We start from the raw sequence: 20,469 nt of genomic DNA, 5'->3' as shown, positions 1-20,469 counted from the left end.
TTCACTCTTCATCATCAACAACTCTCACCCTAAACTCACTTTGTCCAATTGCATCCCCACCATCTCCCACACATCACTAAATCCCCTTCGACATAACTCATCAAAGCTTCACACTGAAGCTCTGATAGAGTATGGCTCAACCTATAATCAATCTCTTATCACTATGTTCCTAATCACACAACAATAATAAAAATTCAGTGCTTCTAATCCCTCTAACATACACTACATTCATCACGCATTCCTAATTCTACCAAAAACACAACAACAACAACAACAACAATAACTCAGAATCAACGGACAAATAAAAAAGAAAACATGAGTGCACTATTCTCTTAGATATGTTTTAGATGATGCCAAAACTAGGTCACTTAGTACTTTGTGTATATTGGATCTTACCGTCTATGTCTAGATGTGCATCATAATAATAGGACATGTAAAATCAAATTAAATGGGCCATTACAAGTTAAAAATATGATTTTTCATGAAAAATGAGTCAATGGGTCGATACAAATGCCTATGTATGAATACATACTGAGTGAATTTTTAAAGAAAACGATTCTGACCTTAATGTATCGACACATAGGTCACATGGGGCATTTAACAATTTTCTCTTCCCTTGATGTATCGACTCTTTAGCCTTATATATTAACTCATTCGAATTTAAAGTCAATACATTCAATTCATTTTACAAAACTTGTAATTTTCATTAAAAATCTATTTTGTTTGTTATTCTTTTTCACACACACACAAATATGCCTTCATGTATCATTTATTTTTCATCGAAACCAATAACCCACTTAGAATTTTCTCTTCATCTTCAATCTTTTTATTCATACATTCAACAATTACACATACACGCACGCACATACATACACATGCGCGTACACGCACACAAAATAACGCACACACACATGCATACACATGTGCGTACACACACGCACATACATGCACACACACGCATGCACATACGCACACACTTACACGCACACACGCACACACGCACACACATACACACGCGCGCGCACACACACACACACGCACACACACGCATACACACACACACGCACACACACACACACACACATGCACATACATACACACACACACACATACACGCACACACACGCACACACACGCATGCACACACATACACACGCACACGCATGCGCACACACACACACACACGCACATACACACACACATACACGCACACACATACACGCGCACACACATGCACGCACACACACACACGCACACACACACACACACGCGCACACACATACACGCACACACACATACATACACGCACACACACACACACATACATACACACACACACACACACACATACACACACACATACACACACATACACATACACATGCATGCAGACACGCACGCGCACGCACACACACACATCCACACACGCACCCACACACACGCATACACACACACGCACACGCACACACGCATGCACACACGCACACACACACACACGCATACACACACACGCATACACACACACGCATGCACACACACACACACACATGCATACACACATGCACACATACATGCATACACACATGCATGCACAAACACACACACACATACGTACACACATGCACACGTTTACACACACACACATACACACGCGCGCACACGGACACGCACACGCACACACACACACACATTTTGAATTTAGAATGCAAAATTTGTTTAGATGAAAAATTATGGTTGTGTTGAAGTTTCACAAACTGTTATGGTAAAACAATTGCAATTAGATTTTTATACTATCAACACAAAGGGAGATACGTGTGGTGTTTATTTCACACCAAGTGTTCAATAAATTATTTGCACACTAAGTGTTCGATAAAATGTCTATATCAATTTTAGTTTTCTATTTTCATTGGAAATTGACTATCACTGTGTGATTTTGTTCAAACGTATTGTGTAAAATCACTACGCCAAATAAGGGAAAAGAGGGCGCTTATTTTGGCCTATAACAGCGCTTTTAAGCGCCCTCTAATCTGGCGCTGGCATAGGTAAAGACAGCGCTTTGTTTTCCTGGAGAAAGCGCTGTCTAAAGGCCCACATTATAGTGCGCTTTATGAAAAAAGCGCCCTCTGGAGTGGTCCATAAAGGGACACCTTAGAGGGCGCTTTCTGGAAAAAGCGCCCTCTAAAGTTGTCAATGTAAAGTGTTTAGAGGGCGCTTTCTGGAAAAAGCGCCCTCTAAAGTTGTCAATGTAAAGTGTTTAGAGGGCGCTTTCTGGAAAAAGCGCCCTCTAAAGTTGTCAATGTAAAGTGTTTAGAGGGCGCTTATTTTTTTAAAATAACTAACACTTTAGAGGGCGCTTTCTGCAGAAAGCGCCCTCTAAAGTTGTCAATGTAAAGTGTTTAGAGGGCGCTTTCTGGACAAAGCGCCCTCTAAAGTTCTCAATGTAAAGTGTTTAGAGGGCGCTTCCTACAGAAAGCGCCCTCTAAAGTGTTAGTTATTTTAAAAAAATTGTTTGAAAAACAGTGGATATTTAATTGGTAACCTGTTCGCATGCTGCAAAAGTGTAAAATTCATATTGATTTCATCCTTTAATCCAATGTTATACACCATTAATCCATTGATATATACAACATGAATCCATTTATATACAACATTAATCCTCCATATATACAACATTAATATATGATTCTTTGATCAACAATATACAACAACATATTCATGATTTAGTAAAAGTACAACAACAATATACAACATATATACAACAACAGCATACAACAACAACATTCCATACATATATGTACAACAATATACAACCTAGCTATATGATTCTTTGATCAACAATGAATTGACACAATTCATCCTTCATTTCATCCAAATGAGCTCTTGAGTAAGATTTGTATTCCTCAAAGTACTACAATTAAGAGAATAAAACATATTCATGATTTAGTAACAAATTAGATTAGTTATCCGATAATATTAAAATAAACCCTAAGTTATTATTCCATACCATTTTTGGGATGTCTATACGATTCAATGCAATGATATCTCTCATAAATCTCAATACAAAAAATCCGCAATCGACCGAATTATTTTGCTGAGGACACTACACAGAAAAACAAACAATATATATATAGTTAATTTCTTACAAACACTATTATAAGCAAAAAAACAAACACTATTATAAGCAAAAATAAGATACTTAATATATACCTGAACTCTGACCCAGGTAATGTCCTTCCTAATGCGGTAATTCTTTTTCGATCTAAATTTTAGTATTGCCCTAACAAAATAAAAACGTATATTGAGATCAATCTGACAGACATAATTAAATATAGAAATACACAGGAATATTTAGGGGAATTTCACTTACGTGTCAACCGTCTTCTTCAAACCCGGATATTTACTCCAATCACCCGATAACGAATCGAGATAATACACTATTAGTCTCGAAAGATCCATAGCAACCAACACCCAGTGGCCACTGTAAAATAAAACAAAAATTTAGATGAATGAAAATTTTCTACGTAAAAGATATACATAGATTAGAATGAAATTATTAGAAAGAAAATCTAACCCGTTGCCAGAATTAAACGGTAAAAAAAACAAACTGCGTGTAGTATTATCGCCGGCCGCCATGAATCTTTCGACTAGATCATTCTTTACGGATGTTGGATTTTTCGATATTAACGTTGCGTTGACACGGGAAACAACAATAAAATTGAAACGGTTACACAATTCAGTTCCCCGCATCAATTTGTCATACATATACCTTAAATAGAAACATAATAAATATTAGACTACTCATTGAAATGTGTAAATAAATTGTTCAACTAAGTAAATTATAGATTGATCGGAGTACCATATGTATGTATGAATGATAGCGATGCCCAATTCGTCGTGCTCAAAAAGTTGTTGCATGTCCTCCTTTCCAATTATTTCGAAATGAGCTTTTCCGAAAACACCTTCATCAAAATCTATACTACGAATGGACCCGTCCATAATATCGGACTCTTCCACCATTTTCTCAAGACGCATCATAATTTGAGATTTTGTCCCGGCCGTCGTTGGAATATCCTTCGTTGGAATATCCTTCGTTGGAATATCCTTCGTTGGAATATCCTTACCATCGCTTTTCAACTTTCGACCGGGAACCTAAAAATTCATATAAAATAAATCATTACTTTTTGTGATGCAAAAGAATCGTTGTGTATATAATTCAATGGGTATATATATTTGTACCTCTTTTTGAGATGCAACCGACTCGATGCGTCTTGAAATCCCTTTACCAGCTTTAGGGGTGGGTCTTGTAGGAGTCTAACATTACCATGTAATAAGGATTGATTAAATATCATAATTGTAGCTGAATTGAAATGTGAATTCTAAATATTCATAATCATTTAGAACATATATACCTCGGCATCAGGGAAAATTAGATCTGACGGCCAACCAACAAAGGATCCGACTGCATCTCGCATCAACGTTGTCTCTGAAACAACGTCGGGTAATGGTAGACGGGCGTCCGTATCTAATACGAGGTCAACCGAAACTTTCATAAATCCCACCGGGAGGGGATTATGGTGAAGTAATTCACCCGAAGTATTGTGCACTTTTCCCTTGCCAACCATGCGATAAGTTGGTGACGATAGATACAGCTGACAAGGTGAAATGCCCTAAACCAATAATAAATGTTATTGTTAACTTGTATATGTGTCAAGTAAAAAAGTGCTATTTTAATTTCATAATAACATATATAATTACCTCGGGAAATTTCGGTTGATGATTGATACTAGCTCGGTCACTAGTATCTTTTGCCTCGGAAGCGCACCTTTCCTCTCTATACCTTGCATTCTCGTTTTGCAGTTGGAGTACTTGTGCCCTTAACTCCGCCAAGGTCTCCATCACCTCTTTGTTGGTAGGATTTTTGTTTTTGTTTTTTTTATAAAATGACGACGGAGTCACACCAAAACCCTTACCCCTCACACGACCGGAATACTCAGGAACATTTAGTACTCGACTAAGTACGCTCCTGCAATCCTGGACCTCGGTTGAAGGGGTTTGGGATAAAGTCTCCTGAAATATTATTAGAGGAGATTAAAAATGAATTATATGTCTAACAAAATTTTCGATATAATTAAAGAAATAATGTTACATATACTTACACATTCGTCATAAACATTTTGGACCGCTTCAACGACAGCCCCATCCTTCCCAACCCGAGCAGCCTTCCATAATACGTGGTCCGGAAGAGATGTTGCGTCACTTTTCTCCTCGGCTAGCTACACATTGAATTAGATTATAAGATCATCAATTATAACATATTGTGACAATGTATAAGCTCATAGCATTTGAATATACTCACAATTCTTTGTTGTAACCGTGCATAACCCGTACGCCCTTTTTTGTACGGATACGCGGGTTTTGATGCCCTTTTCCTATTTATGTCGCTTATTTCCTGGATAAAAAAGTTTAAGGCATATTAGAACCAAGTAACTTAACAATTGTATAATACCATAATTAATAGACATTACATGGAATTTTTCGTTTCTTCGTTTGGCGACAAAGTTATCCCATTCATCGGCTGAAATAATCTCGGCATACTTCATTGGCCGTTCTCCTTCATCCTTGAGAAATTTGTTGCACAAAAAGGATCGAAATCCTCGGAGTCTTTTTCCGGCCAATTGAATACAATATTTTTGCCGGCTTTCATCGATGTGAAAGGATCTCTAAAAAACATACAAATGGAGTGTGTTATTATAAAGTAATATTATAACAATATATGGTTAACAAATAGTCAACAAAAAAAACATATAACAATATATGGTAAGTACCTGTATCTCCGACCATATTTTTTCCTTGCCAACCTTCAAGTCCGGACTTCTCCAATTATCACATGTAATCGGAATATGTTGGCGAACAAGGAAACCAATGTAACTTGCCAACATTGAACCGTTAGGCTCAATTAGTTGGTCTTCAGCACTCCAATGTACTTCAAATTTTACACCCTTGTCTCTTGCACGAATGATTGACTTCATAACAGTCAATCCTCGTTTGATTTCTTTTTCAACATTATTACGTGATTCATTCGCGGCATGGGTATCGTCTTGGTTAGCCATTTTATCTGTAATATAGAAATGATTCAATAAGACCCAAGTAAGACAATGATTCAATACGTGAACACATTTACTGCATGCACAAACTTACTGCATACACATTTACTCACACACACCTACTGCATGCAAAAGACCAATGCAAACTTATGGTGTTTGGAACATGAACAAACTTGCATCCATAATCATCAAACTTCCAAGCACAAGCTCAAACACACTTCAAATATATCAGTTTTCAATTAGAAATAAAAAACTCAGTTTGCCCTAAACAACATTAATCAACATAATGCACAAAATGAAAAACTAAGTTTAGAAAATGCCCTAATCAAACACACGAAGAAAGTGAACGGTAACGATGGAGAAGAGAAATACCTTAAAGGTGACGGTAACGATGGAGAAGAAAGTGAACAGTGACGGTGGAAGAGGTTAACGCAGTGAACGTGAACGGTGAGGGAGGGAGAACGAACGGCGACGATGACGGTGAGGGAGGGAGAACGAACGGAGGACGAGAGTAATCGCAGTAGAGAGTAATCGCAGTTGAGAGAAAACCCAGTTACGTAAACGAAATAGCTTATAGAGAGGGAAAATAAAGAGACATGCAGTATATGTTATAATTTTAATGTTTACTAAAGGGGACCTTAGAGGGCGCTTTTTAAAAAAAAGCGCCCTCTAAAGGGGGCCTAAGAGGGCGCTTCTGAAAGCGCTCTCTAAGGCTTTCCAAAAGCGCCTTCTAAACTGGAAATGTACATGGACTTAGAGAGCGCTTTTTCAAAAGCGCCCTCTAAGGGTAACCTTAGAGGGCGCTTTCACAAAAGCGCCCTCTATTGTTGTCCCTCCATTTTTTTTGGCTTCACTTTAGAGGGCGCTTAGTGACAAAAGCGCCCTCTAAAGGGGGCCTAAGAGGGCGCTTCTAAAAGCGCTCTCTAAGGCTTTCCAAAAAGCGCCTTATAAACTGGAAATGTACATGGACATAGAGAGCGCTTTTTTAGAAGCGCCCTCTAAGGTTACCCTTAGAGGGCGCTTTCAATAAAGCGTCCTCTATTGGTGTCCCTTCATTTCCTCATTATTTTTTCGCTTCACTTTAGATGGCGCTTTGTTACAAAAGCGCCCTCTAAAGTGCGCTGTCTATTCAAGTTGTTCGCTCCTTATTTTTTCTCTTCACTTTAGAGTGCGCTTTTGTAATAAAGCGCCCTCTAAGGGGCGCTGTCTATTCCAGTTTTTGGCGTAGTGAATATATTGATTTAATTTCTCATCATTAGTATACGTTTCCTTACGGTTTAAACACATATTCGAAGCTTATTAAGATTTGGATCAGGTAATTTATGAATAACTTTTGTTATGTTTTTGTTACCGGTTGCACTATGTGGATGCCAGTATAACCAATTGGAAATTGACCTTATTGCTTGAATTGTTGATATTCTTGATTCTCTTTGAAGATCTGTTTCCTGAAAAAAGATATTCTTTTGTTATGAAGTATAAACATGAACATCAGACACGACACTGACATTGACGTGTCGACACAATAATGATATTAAAAAATAACTAAATTAGACGTAATTTTAATTGTTGGTGATGTCTGACACTGATGCGCCTTTTTCTAGAGACATCGGTGCTACATAATATGAAGCATTTTCCGAATATGCATTAAGCTTAGAGTACTTTGAAGCTTTTTCCATTGTTTGTTGGAATCTAGTCTGAAACTTCTCCACATCAACAAATATGTTCGAGACAAGAACACCTGCTGTATTACTCGCACCGACTCTAACGTTGCCACGTGGCTGCTTCGACATCAAGAACTCTAGAGTAGCAAGATTGGATCTCTCAACAACTCTAGTTTATTCAAAAGATTGGATCTCTCAACAACTCTAGTTTATTCAAAAGATTGGATCTCATACATGTACGAAATGCAGTAACAGGACAAGCTTGTGCCTCATCAACTTTTAGTTCAAAATCAGCCCATTGAGAAACAACCCTAGCTCTTCCATAAACTGATTCTATAGCAAAAGTCTTTTCAGCTAACAAAGCACATTTTAGGCATCCAACACATTTTATTTCATCAACAAATACAACCCTCTCCTCACTTTCTGAACCACACCATACAGAATATGTTGATCTTCCGGTGAAGCCTCTGAATTCTGTGATCTTTGCATGCTCTTACACCATTTTTCTTATACTATAAGCAACCAAATATCTTAAAGTAAACAGATACAAAAGACGCAAACAAAAAATACAGTTCCGTCAATTGTGTCTACTTCTCCGAATGAAGATTGATCGTAGTACAAAACTAGTACTATATTGTAACCAAAAACTAGAAATTAGAATTTGATACACAATTAAGAGAAATTAGTTGACCTTATCATAAGTGAGTCGTGCAAATGGATCTGAAAGAATGGCATAAGCATCATTAAGAATGATGGCCATGTCATGACCAAAGGACCAACAATATCAGGATGGCATGTTTCTGAAGAGATCGATAGGCGGTCTTGATCTGTGACTGATCACACGAACTATCAATTCCTAGAAGATCATACAAGTCAAAATCCAACATAGATGATGAAAAACTTGATGATGATAATGATGATGCTTAACATGTGAGAGTAGAGAACTTGGATTTAGAAAAACAAGACTTGTTGTAGAGATTTGAAGTTTTAAGAGTGAAGAAAGGAAGAGGTGAGGATGAAACAGTAGCCATGTTTATGGTTTGAGTTTGAGAACAAGGTGAGGCAACAATAGGATAAGACATCATCGTACCTTAGAGAGTTTCATTATACATGGCTTCTATATATCATGACAAGTCCCACAACACAACAACCATGCAAGATATTTTGCTTTCTATTCAAACTTTTTCTATTTGTAAACAAAATCTAGTTTTTCCTCCAAATAATGTAACAGCCAAATATATTTTTTGTAAAGATTATTCTTTCTAACATATTATGGAATCTAAATTGGTTATCATATTTTCAAAATGATCCCTATATTTAGACCAATTTTCCTTATGTGCGAACAAATCCCCTTACATCTGATAAACCACAAATCAAGGAAAATTTGCATTCACTTTAACGCAATATAAATGTTTGCAATTCAAAGAGCTACATTAACTAATTTGTCCAACAACTCAATTATGAAATTCTCCATGATATTCAATATATGATTTTGATCTTAAAGGCTATGATCAAAATCAAAATCTTATATACAAAATGAGTTGTTCTAAAAGAATTATTTTTCTATCATTGATAAGATTTCAAAAGAAATAAATTTCACAAGTTTATAGTATTAGATAGACAAAAGACAACAACTCAATTTATACAACTTAAGTGACCTCGCTTGTAACCTAATTGTGTCCTATCATGAGGAAGTTTTCTTTAGAAAACTAAGAATTTATCATTCAGCTATTACCTAACTGTGTCCTAGTATTTGTTTTGGTTAGGAAGAAACCCATGTAGCATACTTAAATTGTTTTATGCCTTTTTGCAAACGAATGTGATTTCTAGAGAGATAAGCTTAGAGATACAAACAGAGAAATTATTAGAGTTCTTCCTTCTAAAAATTTGTGTGATCATTGGTTGTAATATAAAGGTTGAGAAACACTTTCATAATACACATTGGAATTGAATGAGTCATGTATTGAGAGAATGAGAGGTCGAGTCACAAATGGATATAAATTAGAAAGTATTCTTACGAATTTATTGAGATAGTTTTTTTAACTCATTTGCAATCTCTTGTTGAAACTCATGATTGATAGATGATCGGGGATCTGTTCTCTTTCCTAAAATAAACTATTTTTTAATCAAAATGGGTAAGTCTGAAACAAAATAAACATATTGTTACATGTTTCTCCTTATTGATAATGGAAAAACTTATACTTGAAACAATTTCAATAAATCAAGCATCGTTCTCCATGAATATATGTCAAAGTGTGCATTAGTTGACAAACATATTCTCCCCCCCTTTAACATTATAAAAAACAAGACATAACCATAGAAAACTAGAAGCATCAAAGTATAGAGGCACAAATCAATATATGTTAGTTGTAGTTCAAATTCATGAAGTTACTTGCATTTCATTTAAGTGTCATTTGAGTTTTCATTTCAGAATGTGAACTTGTATATAAACTGAATTTACATTCAGTTAGTTAAGATTCTGATTGTAATCATTTTAATTGAATGTTAGTTACAAGTTCAGTTACAATTTCTCTCTCTTTCACTTTCATCATCTTCATCATCTTTAATCTTGTGCTCCAATAATTGGTATCTAGAGCTCCACTTCAGATTAAGATTGGAAAATACGAGTATAAGTGAGGTGTGTGTGATTGATTTTGTTTCTAACATTCATAGTGAATTGAAGTTCAAAATCAAAACAGAATCACATTTCTTGATTCTGAGGGATTGGGAAACACGAGTGTTAGTGAGATTTTGAGTGAATTTGCACAAGAATGAAGATGGACGGTGGAAACGGTAACTTAAATACAAAGCTTCTAGTCTTTGATGGAAAGAATTGGAATCGATGGATGATTTAGATGTGTGTTGTTTGGAGCTCAAGATGTTTTTGATCTCGTCAATGATGGAAAAGGGATACCACCACGTTGGACCAACCGTTGTGAGGTAAGGTGTGATTGTATGTATGATGTTTTCCATCACGGTCGTGCAACTGTGATTATAAGTCAAGTAGCGTGCTATCCAACACAATAGTTACTTTAAACAACTATTGTTGTACGTCTCAATCTATCACAATGATTACTTTAAACAACTGTTGTTATTTATCTTTTAATAAAAAAAATGCAGCAGTAGAACAACAACAACAACAACAATAAAAAGAACTACAACAAGAACAACAAGAACAAGAAAAAGAACAAAAACAACAACAAAAACAAGAAGAAGAAGAGTAACAACAACAACAATAACAACAACAACAACAACAACAACAAAAATAACAATAAGAACTACAACAAAAACAATAACAACAATAACAACAACAACAATAACAAAAAAAAAAAAGAACAACAACAACAACAACTAACATTGCTAATTTGAATTGATGTTTTTATTATCTTATTCAAGTTGGAGAAGAGGTGATGGAGTTCTGAAATTTGTTAATGAAAGAAATGATATTTTCGAGTTTTATTTACGGAAGAAATGATGTTTTCGAGCTTGTTTTAGTGGAGAAATATAGTGTCGTAAATGAAAGAAGATGTTTGGAGGTAGATGATGAATTTCGTCTAAGTTGGAAGTTCATCTAAGTTTTAAGTTTTACACGCATCACTAATGGTTGTGTCTTGAGCGTTGATACTCACTAAATGGACGGTAAATATTTGTTTAAGAACTGTGAAGAAACTCAATAAACACGCTTATATAAAGTGACTTAAAAATAAATAAAAACAAAACTATAGGTTCCAACCTATCACAACGGGTACTTTAAACAATTGTTGTTGTGTGTCTCAACATATCATAATGGTTGCTTTAAACAACCGTTGTTGTATGTCACTTAATAAATAAATAAAAACAAAACTATGGGTGCTAGGACTCAAACTCATGATCAGACGCCACTTTTCACCACAGTTGGAAGTTTCAACTGTGGTGAAAAGTGGCTTAAAAATAAATAAAAAACAAAACTGTAGGTGCTAGGATTCGAAAGAATGACCAAGCGTTACTTTTCACCACGGTTGGTACCTATGACCATTGTGAAATGTCTTTTAGTAAATACCAAAAAAAATGCCCAAAAAAAAAACTATTACCACGGTTAACAAGAAGACCATTGTAAAATGGATGTTACAAAAGGTCTAATTTGTAATGGTCGCTATTGATTGTTGGTCAAACAAGGAAAGCAAGTCAAAAGAAACAAACATAGCCAGATGAGAGTCTGATGATGAACCTATGCTATTTATGGCTTATGAATCTGATTGTGGATATTTGGTAAACTCGTGGTATATGGACACTTGCTACTCAAATCACCTAACTAGAAACAAATAATGGTTGATTAATTTTGACTCAAAAAAAGGACAAAGATCAGATGTGTTGATGATGAGTATCTAAATGCTGGAGGAATGAGAAATTTCAAAGTCAGAGTGAAGAATGACAAAATTGTTATGATCAAGGATGTTTGGTATGTTCCTGGAATGAAGAGAAATATGATGAGTGTAGGTTAGCTAATTGAGAAAGGTTTCGCAATTGCTTTGAAGGAAAATCTCTTGAAATTGTATGATTCTAATTAAAAGCTGACTATGAAATCTGAACATGGAAAAAATAGAACATTCAAAGTGAATGTGGAAATAGCTGAAACTAAATGCCTTAGCGCATAAGGTATTATAGGTGACAGTGAGTTGTGGCATAAGAGATTGGGGAATTTGAACTTCAAAAGCTTACGACATATGAGTTCTAAGAAGCTGATACGTGACATTCCTAAGATTTTAAAGCTTTAGAATCATGCGAGATATGCATGAAAGGCAAGCAACCTAGATTGCCATTTGTATCAGAAGTGGCTCAAAAGAGCAAAACATGCTTTAGGAGTAGTGCATTATGATGTGTGTGGACCATTTGAAGTACCTTCACTTGGAGTAAACAAGTACTTTATTTCATTTGTGGATGAGTTCACTAGAATGACATGGTTAACACTCATCAAGTTTAAGCATGAGGTGTTTGCTGAGTTTCAAAAGTTCAAGGTGAAGGTTGAAAAATAAAGTAGTCAAAAGCTGAAAATTCTCAAAACTAATGGTTGAGGTGAGTACAACTCTACAGAGTTCAAAAAATATTGTGAGGAGAATGGAATTAAGCATGGGGTTACTGCTCCATACACTCCTCAACACAATGGTATTTCTGAAATAAGAAACAAGACTTTGCTTGATATGACAAGGAGCATGATGAAAGAGAATAAGTTCCCACACAGCTTGTGGGGAGAAGATGTTGCCAATGCAACATATGTGCTCAACAGGTGTCCAACTAAGAAGCTGAAAGAAATTATTCCTTTTGAGAAGTGGACTGGAGATAAGCAAAATATGAGCCATCTGAAGGTGTTTGGTTTTGTTTGTCATAAACATGTCCCATATGCTAAGAGAAGGAAGTTGTATGACAAAATCAGATTCATGTTGCTTGTAGGGTACCACACTACAGGTGTTTATAAGCTCTATTGTACTGTCACTAATAAAGTTGAATTCAACAGAGATGTCATTGTGAAAGAATCATAAGCTTGGCACTGGAACAAGTCTTAATCCAACTCTAGTGCAGTGTTAACACTTGAGTTAACTTCTGAAGATATTTCAGACTTTGAAGGAGAATCTGCCTCTAAAGGAGAATCAGACTCTGAAGGAAAATCAGACTCTGAAGGAGAATATGCCTCTGAAGATGATTCAAAGTATGAAGGTGACTTTGATGCTGAAGTAGAGTCTGAAGGAGATTCTGACTCTGAAGGTGAATCTGATTCTGATCCAGATTCTGATGATGATCCATACTCTAGTGGTAGTCATGCTCTTGAAGGTGGTCCATCCTCTTAAGGTAGTTCAACATCTGATATTGTTTCAACATCTGAAGAAGATTATGAACAAGTTCAAAGGCCACAAAGAATCAGACAAATACTAAGAAGATTTGTAAAGTTTGACATGTTGCAAGATACTGAGATAGACTCTGAAGGGGAAGTCATTCAATGTGCCATATTGGTAGACTCTGAACCAGCTAGTACTGAAGAATCTCTCAAGAAGAAAGTGTGATTGAAGGCCATGAAATAATAACTTGAGGTTATATAAGGATACGAGACTTGGGAGTTGACTGAGCTTCCAAAGAACAAGAAAGCCATCAGCGTGAGATGGGTTTACAAGTTGAAACTAAAGCTAGATAGATCGATTAGAAAACACAAAGGAAGGTTAGTAGCTAGAGTATTTATACATAAATCTAGATTAGATTACTTTGAGGTGTTTGCACCTGTAGCTAGACATGAAATAATTAGATTGGTGATTGTTATATCTGCTAATAGAAATTGGCATCTGATGCATTTAGATGTGAAATCTGCATTTCTGAATGGTTATTTACAAGAGGAAGTTTATGTGTCACAACCTCCTAGATTTTTGAAAAAGAATAAGGAAGGGGCGGTGTATAAGTTACATAAAGCCTTGTATGGACTAAAACAAGCTCCTAGAGTCTGGAATTGAAAAAGTGATTCATTTTTTAAGATTCAAGGATTTAGAAAATGTGAGAAGGAGTATGGGGTTTGTGTTTAGCATACATCTGATATAAATATGATTCTGATGTGTCTCTATGTTGATGAAATATTGCTAACAATGAGTTATTCAGATCAGATAGCTAAGTTCAAGAAGGTGTTAATAAATGAGTTTGAGATGACTAATCTAGGAAATATCGTATATTTTTTAGGGACGGAGATTTTTTACTCTGATAAGGGTATAATCTTGCGTCATATAAATCATGAACTTGAGCTTCTAAAGATATTTTAGCTAATATATTGCAAGTCTGCAATCACACCTACTGAAATAAATCACAAGTTGGACTCTGATGTTGAGGGTGATGATATAGATGCTACAACTTTTAAACAGCTGGTGGGATCATTGAGATATCCCTGCAATATCAGACATGTCATCTACTATGAAGTTGGAGTGGTGAGTAGGTTTATGAACAAAATAAAGTGGTCACATTACCAAGATGTTGTTAGGATCCTGAGGTATATTGAAGGGACTCTAAAGTATGGAGTTTTGCTCCCTTATGATGTTGAATCTGATTCAGAGCTGATATGTTATTCAGACTCTGATTGGTGTGGATACATAATTGAGAGAAGAAGTACTTCTGGATATTTCTTCAAGTATCTGGGAGGTCCCACTTCTTGGTGCTCCAAGAAGCAACCAGTGGTTGCATTGTTAACCTGTGAAGATGAGTACATTGCAGGTGCTTTGTCTGCGTGTCAAACTGTTTAGATTCTGAACTTACTACAGAATATGAAGATCAAGGTAAGCAAGCATGTAAAGTTGATGATTGGCAACAAATCAGCTATAATCCTTGCCAAGAATTCAATGTTGCATGGAAAAAGCAAGCACATTGACACAAAGTTTCACTTTCTGAGAAATCAAGTTCGTAGTGTAGTGGTTGAAGTTGTTCATTGTAGCACTCAGAAGCAATTTGCGTATGTAATAACTAAGCCAATCAAAACTGAACACTTTATCTATTTGAGGGATGAAGTTAGTGTTGTTGATTTTAATTAGTCTTGAATATGAATTAAGGGATGATGTTAGTTTCAATTCAAATTGAAGTAGTCAGTTGCATTTCATTTAAGTGTCATTTGAGTTTTCATTTCAGAATGTGAACTTGTATATAAACTGAGTTTACATTCTGTTAGTTAAGATTCTGATTGTAATCATTTTAACTAAAAAGTTAGTTACAAATTCAGGTACAGTTTCTGTCTCTTTCTCTTCCATCAGCTTCAATCTTGTGCTCCAACAATATGTCCACCTCAACTAATGAGAAATGAAAAAAAGGATCATTCAACATAGAAGAGAAATAGATGTATTTGGGGATGTTCACGGTGCGGTTTCTGCAATTTTGATGCTAAAATTCATATGAACCGCCAGAAAAAAAGTGTGCGGTTCAGTTTGGTTCGGTTGTCTATTAGAAATAAAATCGAGCCAAAGCAAACCAATCAATGCGGTTTGGATTGATTCAATTTTTTACAAGAGTTTTATTGAGTCATACATACAGATATAGAGAAAAATATAACTTTGTGTTTAGTCATTCATACATTACCAAATAACAATAAAACTCATCATATATTGACAATAACTTTTCATTTAATATACAAAACTTTGATTAGACAAGAGTGAGATAAAAAACATAAAATAATAGTATAAAAAATATCAAAAATATTATAATGAAATAAAAAATAGAGGAGATGAGATATTAGAGAAGGTGAAAATGAAAGAACAAAAGAGAGAAGAGATTAGAGAAGAAAAAGTATAATAAAAAAGAAATTGGAAGAGAGAATTGTCATACCCCAATTTTGTCCGGCCATTTTGGTTTAATCCATGAGATTTTTTTGTTTCAAAAGTCCCATATTTAGTTTTTTTGTATTTAAAATAGAATTGTGTTTTTTAATTAAAAGTCCCATGTTTAGATTTTTTGTATTTAAAATAGAATTGTATTGTTTTTAAATTAAAAAGTTCCATATTTATATTTTTTGTATTTTGTCATACGGTGAACTGGACTTTTTGTGGTTTTAATCGCAATGTCGCGGTTAGCAAGAGTCGCCACCGACTTTTCTTTTATCCAATAAGGAAAGGTGGAAAAGAACAGGAAAGACCTTAATTTAGATTTTGGGTTCGGGAGGTACATTATACAAAGGGAAGGTGTTAGCACCCTTTGTATCCATGGTTATCCATGGGCTCTTAATTGCTCGATCACTTATATTATTTTTGTCTAAAAAAAAGTGTTTGTGAATTGTTTGGAAAATTGTTTTTGGAAAGAGAATTTAACTTTGTAATGATTCTTGTATGAATATATACAAAGTAGTTATCTCGTTTAGTTTTGGAAATTGTTTAGAAAAATATAACTCGGTAATGATTCTAGTATGAATATATACCAAGTGGTGATTTTCTAAAGGCATTTTGAAAGGTGTGAGGTGCAAAAAAAATGTTTTAAGTTGTGAGCCAGCAATTAAGAGTTATACCGACCCAAGGTCTTTACGGGCATTTCCTATCCTTATGAGGGTAAAACTGTCCTTATTATTGAGAAATAAGTAGTTTTATCCTTTGGATGTAAAAGGGTCATCGTAGGGTCATCGATTGGTCATTGAATGCAACAGTTATGAGGATACCTTAGCATTCGAAGAGACTATCATCATTTAACCGTAGGCAACATCGGAGGGTCATCGAGGGACAAAGTTGTATATTCGAAGGCAACATCCGAGGGACTATAATTTATTTTATGATGATTTAACCGAAGGGTCTTTGCTAAGGGTATCCCCACGTTCGCGGGACATGACCGTAATATCGTAATCGTAAGGCAACAAAGAGAGGTCCAAGATCACTTATTCAAAGGCAAAGTTTTACAATTAATTATATAATTAGGATGAAACTCCACATTAAAATTATTAAAAATAATATATTAAAAATTAATACATTAGAAATTAATACATTAAAAAATTAATTTAGGGTGAAACTCCACAAGGGTATCCCACAAATAAAGTGGAATACCTAGCCAATAACCTTTTCCTGGGATATGTGAACCTTTACGAAACTCAAAAAAAAGAAACATGTTAGAACACCAAATCAGGGTGCAATCGAAGATTACACCGGAGAAATATCACAACAATAAATAGGATAGGATGAATAATGCATGGCTATGATAAAACATAAAAAAAAAACAGACTAGAAGAATCAGGTACTGTCTCGTTCGCCTCTGCCTCGCCTAGCGAAGGCCACGGATTTTGAATTTGAAAACAGCCCCATGTTAGGAACTTTGAATTTTATGGCATTTTATCACAGGAATAACATGGTCAAACATTCAGGGTATTCAGGCATATTTAAATTCCCATACGAAAGCAAATTATATATCAACATTTAATCATGATGCATTATATATGTAGATATGGCCAATTGAAAGTATAAACAATAGAGATACGCAAACCTGTTTGCCAATTCAAGGTTGAAGGGATTGACCACTTGTAGTATCGGAATAAGTTAAGCAGCGGGAATTGGACGGCGATGGCTTCGGTGCAGATGGGCTGCCTTCAGGGTTTCTTTACTCTGAATTCTCCGGGTAGGCAGGGTTCCTATGCCAAAGTTTCTATCCGTCCTTCTCTGTTCTCTCTCTTTCTTTTTCCTCAAGGTTTTGTTCCAAGGAAACCTCAGAGTGTTTTGCTTCTCTTCCTTCTTTCTCCAGTGAATCTCCCAGTGTAAACTCCAAGTCTCCCTCCCCTACTGAAACTTCAGTATTTATAGACTAATTTCGTGGGTAATGGGCTTGGAATGAGGGAGACCCAAGTCCAAAATAATTTGTTATATTTTATTTATTTATTTATTTTAATTATTTAATTAATTAATTAATTAATTAATTAATTAAATTTTTTTTTTTTTATTTTTTTTTTTAGGAAAAATGATGGGTAATTTTTGGGGTATGACATATTTAAAATAGAATTGTGTTGTTTTTTTAAAATTAAAAGTCCCACATTTAGGTTTTTGTGTTTAAATTAGAATTGTTTTTTTAAAATTAAATTACTATACTTAAGTCATTATACTTAAATTAGAAATTTGTTGTTTTTAAAATTAAGTCATTATACTTAAATTAGAAATTTATTTTAAAATTAAGTCATTATACTTAAATTAGAAGTTTTTTTTTTTAAAATATGAAGTCATTATACTTAAAATAGAAATTTGTTTTTTTTTTTAATATGAAGTCATTATACTTAAAATAGAAATTTGTTTTGTTTTTAAATTAAGTCATTATACTTAAAATAGAAATTTGTTTTTTTTAAAATTAAGTCATTATACTTAAATTAGAAATTTGTTTTAAAATTAAGTCATTATACTTAGGTTGGAAATTTGTTGTTTTTTTAAAATTGAAATTGATTAGCATAAATAAATATTGAGTTAAATTTTGAAAAGTTTAAAAAATAATTACATAATTAAAATTTAATCCAAATATTACATAATAAAAGTATCCACATAAATAACAAAAAAAGCTTAAAAAGATCTTGCTGATAATAAAAAAATAGTTACATAGTTCTTAAAAAAAAGGGAAGTTTCAAATTAAATTTGCATATTAAAAAAGAGAGACTAATTACACAAAAATGCTTCCAAATAAGTTCTGAATAATCCAAAGGGCCAATGCATAATAACAAAGGGGTTACAAGTTTAACCCAACTTTTCAAAAGCTGAAGTATTCTAATCAATCTCAAATTTCTAAATCCCAATATTATTACAGAGTTTGGAGTACATTTAAAATAAGTTGAAAATTGGAATAAGCTGTAAACACAGCAGTTTGAAGCAAATTTCAAAGACTCTTCCAAAAGCTCTTTTGGAAGTTCCCAATTCAAAACCAACTCTTCAGAACTTTTCCAAAACCTGTTGAATAACAGCCCCCCTTTTTCAATCAATCAGCATCAACATCACTTCACCTGCAAAACCAATTCAAAATTAAAAAAAACAGCTTATCAAATAAGCACTTAAAAACCTGGAAAATAATTAATAGAAAGAGCAGATTAATATGTTACACAATGAATCAAAGGAAGCGTTCAGAAACACACTGCATTATCCAAATAAACAACTTTAAATCCATAGATTAATCATCCCACAAAATCTGGAAATAGGATCCAACAAGTTATCTCACAGAAACCAACATTCATGTATATAAACCACAAAACTAATTAACAGTAACAGGGGTTTTTTTTGATAAAAATCCAGAAGAAATTTTCAAAGTTTTTTTCTCTGTTAACTCCAAAGAGACACAACACAGTAAGCTATTTCTTCTAAAAAAACCTTAAATCGCACCAACAACAAAGAAACACTTTTTTTTTCCTAAAACCAGAACGGCATGGCAAGAACAAATGCAGCAAAGCTATTTTTTTCAAAACTCTAAAACAACAACAGCAACCACACACAAAGCTATTTCTTCTAAAAACCACTAGAACACACAACATAAACATAGAAAAAAAAGTAATTCTTCTCAAAGAGCACCATAACCACACCTTATCAGAAGCAGATCGATAGTGAAAGAAAAGTAAGAGGAAGGAGTGGCTAGTGCGAAGAGGTCACCGGATTCACGAAGTTGGCGTCATCGACGAAGCCGCCATCCTCGTCGTCGCTTGCTGAGAAAGTGCGTCGGCGCTGAGTTTTGTTTACCGTTGCGGTTAGAGGAGGTCGGAGCAGAGAGCGCGACGGTTTCACCGTTTTGGCATCACTGACGGCGGCGATACGACAAGATTCTTCTCCCGGCCGATCTATTTTTTTTTCCTCCTAGCAACTCAGTGAACAGGTGAGGAATTCTAACTTTACCAAAGGAAATTCTGAATGCGTACAGATTCACATAGTAGAGTACCCTATCTCTAACTGGGCTTAGCATACTTGTACAAGGCCCACATGCACCTTTTTCTTTAATTATTGATTGTTAATTGGTCCTTAGAAATAACATTGATTTGTTATTTGATTAATTAGCTTAACTAGGACTTAATAGATCATTTAGAAATTAAATAAAGTAATTAGAAATGTTAAGTTAGAAATATTAAAATCTTAATTAGAAAAATGTTTGGGTTAGAATAAAAAATTAGAATGAAATAATAGTTTTAGAATTTTTAAGTTAATTAGAAAATATTAGAAATATTCTTAGAAATATAATTAGAAATATTAAATTTAGTTTAGAAATAATTATAGATTAATTAGGACTAT

General features: G+C 34.5%; 2 protein-coding genes and 1 long non-coding RNA gene across 3 annotated transcripts; 1 reads left to right on the top strand and 2 right to left on the bottom strand.

Moving 5' to 3' along the window:
• Positions 1–7,663: 7,663 nt before the first annotated feature.
• On the bottom strand, positions 7,664–8,796 carry LOC127079932 (chaperone protein dnaJ C76, chloroplastic-like). The gene is given in 6 exon segments (XM_051020282.1): positions 7,664–7,932; positions 8,006–8,255; positions 8,457–8,536; positions 8,539–8,562; positions 8,565–8,665; positions 8,711–8,796. Coding segments are annotated over 6 exon segments (810 nt in total).
• Positions 8,797–14,367: 5,571 nt separating this feature from the next.
• On the top strand, positions 14,368–15,012 carry LOC127079931 (secreted RxLR effector protein 161-like). Its single transcript, XM_051020280.1, has 2 exons — positions 14,368–14,445; positions 14,539–15,012. The coding sequence occupies exons 1-2, from the start codon at positions 14,368–14,370 to the stop codon at positions 15,010–15,012; spliced, it is 552 nt and encodes a 183-aa protein (XP_050876237.1).
• Positions 15,013–18,823: 3,811 nt separating this feature from the next.
• On the bottom strand, positions 18,824–20,173 carry LOC127083307 (uncharacterized). Its single transcript, XR_007788374.1, has 2 exons — positions 19,773–20,173; positions 18,824–19,202 (listed from the first exon to the last, which is right to left on the bottom strand). It is a non-coding gene; the product is annotated as an uncharacterized LOC127083307 (long non-coding RNA).
• Positions 20,174–20,469: the final 296 nt, after the last annotated feature.

The sequence above is a fragment of the Lathyrus oleraceus genome, chromosome 5, assembly GCF_024323335.1.
Source record: "Lathyrus oleraceus cultivar Zhongwan6 chromosome 5, CAAS_Psat_ZW6_1.0, whole genome shotgun sequence".
NCBI classification, from domain to species: Eukaryota; Viridiplantae; Streptophyta; class Magnoliopsida; order Fabales; family Fabaceae; genus Lathyrus; species Lathyrus oleraceus.
Note: the sequence above shows the minus strand (reverse complement) of the source record. Positions and strands in the feature narration are given on the sequence as shown.

What these genes read in the sequence shown, in the direction of transcription:
- LOC127079931 (XM_051020280.1), top strand. Translation starts at nt 14,368, where the DNA reads ATGAGTTATTCAGATCAGATAGCTAAGTTCAAGAAGGTGTTAATAAAT. An exon ending in TGACTAATCTAGGAAATATC is followed by an intron (nt 14,446 to 14,538) that starts GTATATTTTTTA and finishes AAGATATTTTAG; the next exon opens with CTAATATATTGCAAGTCTGC.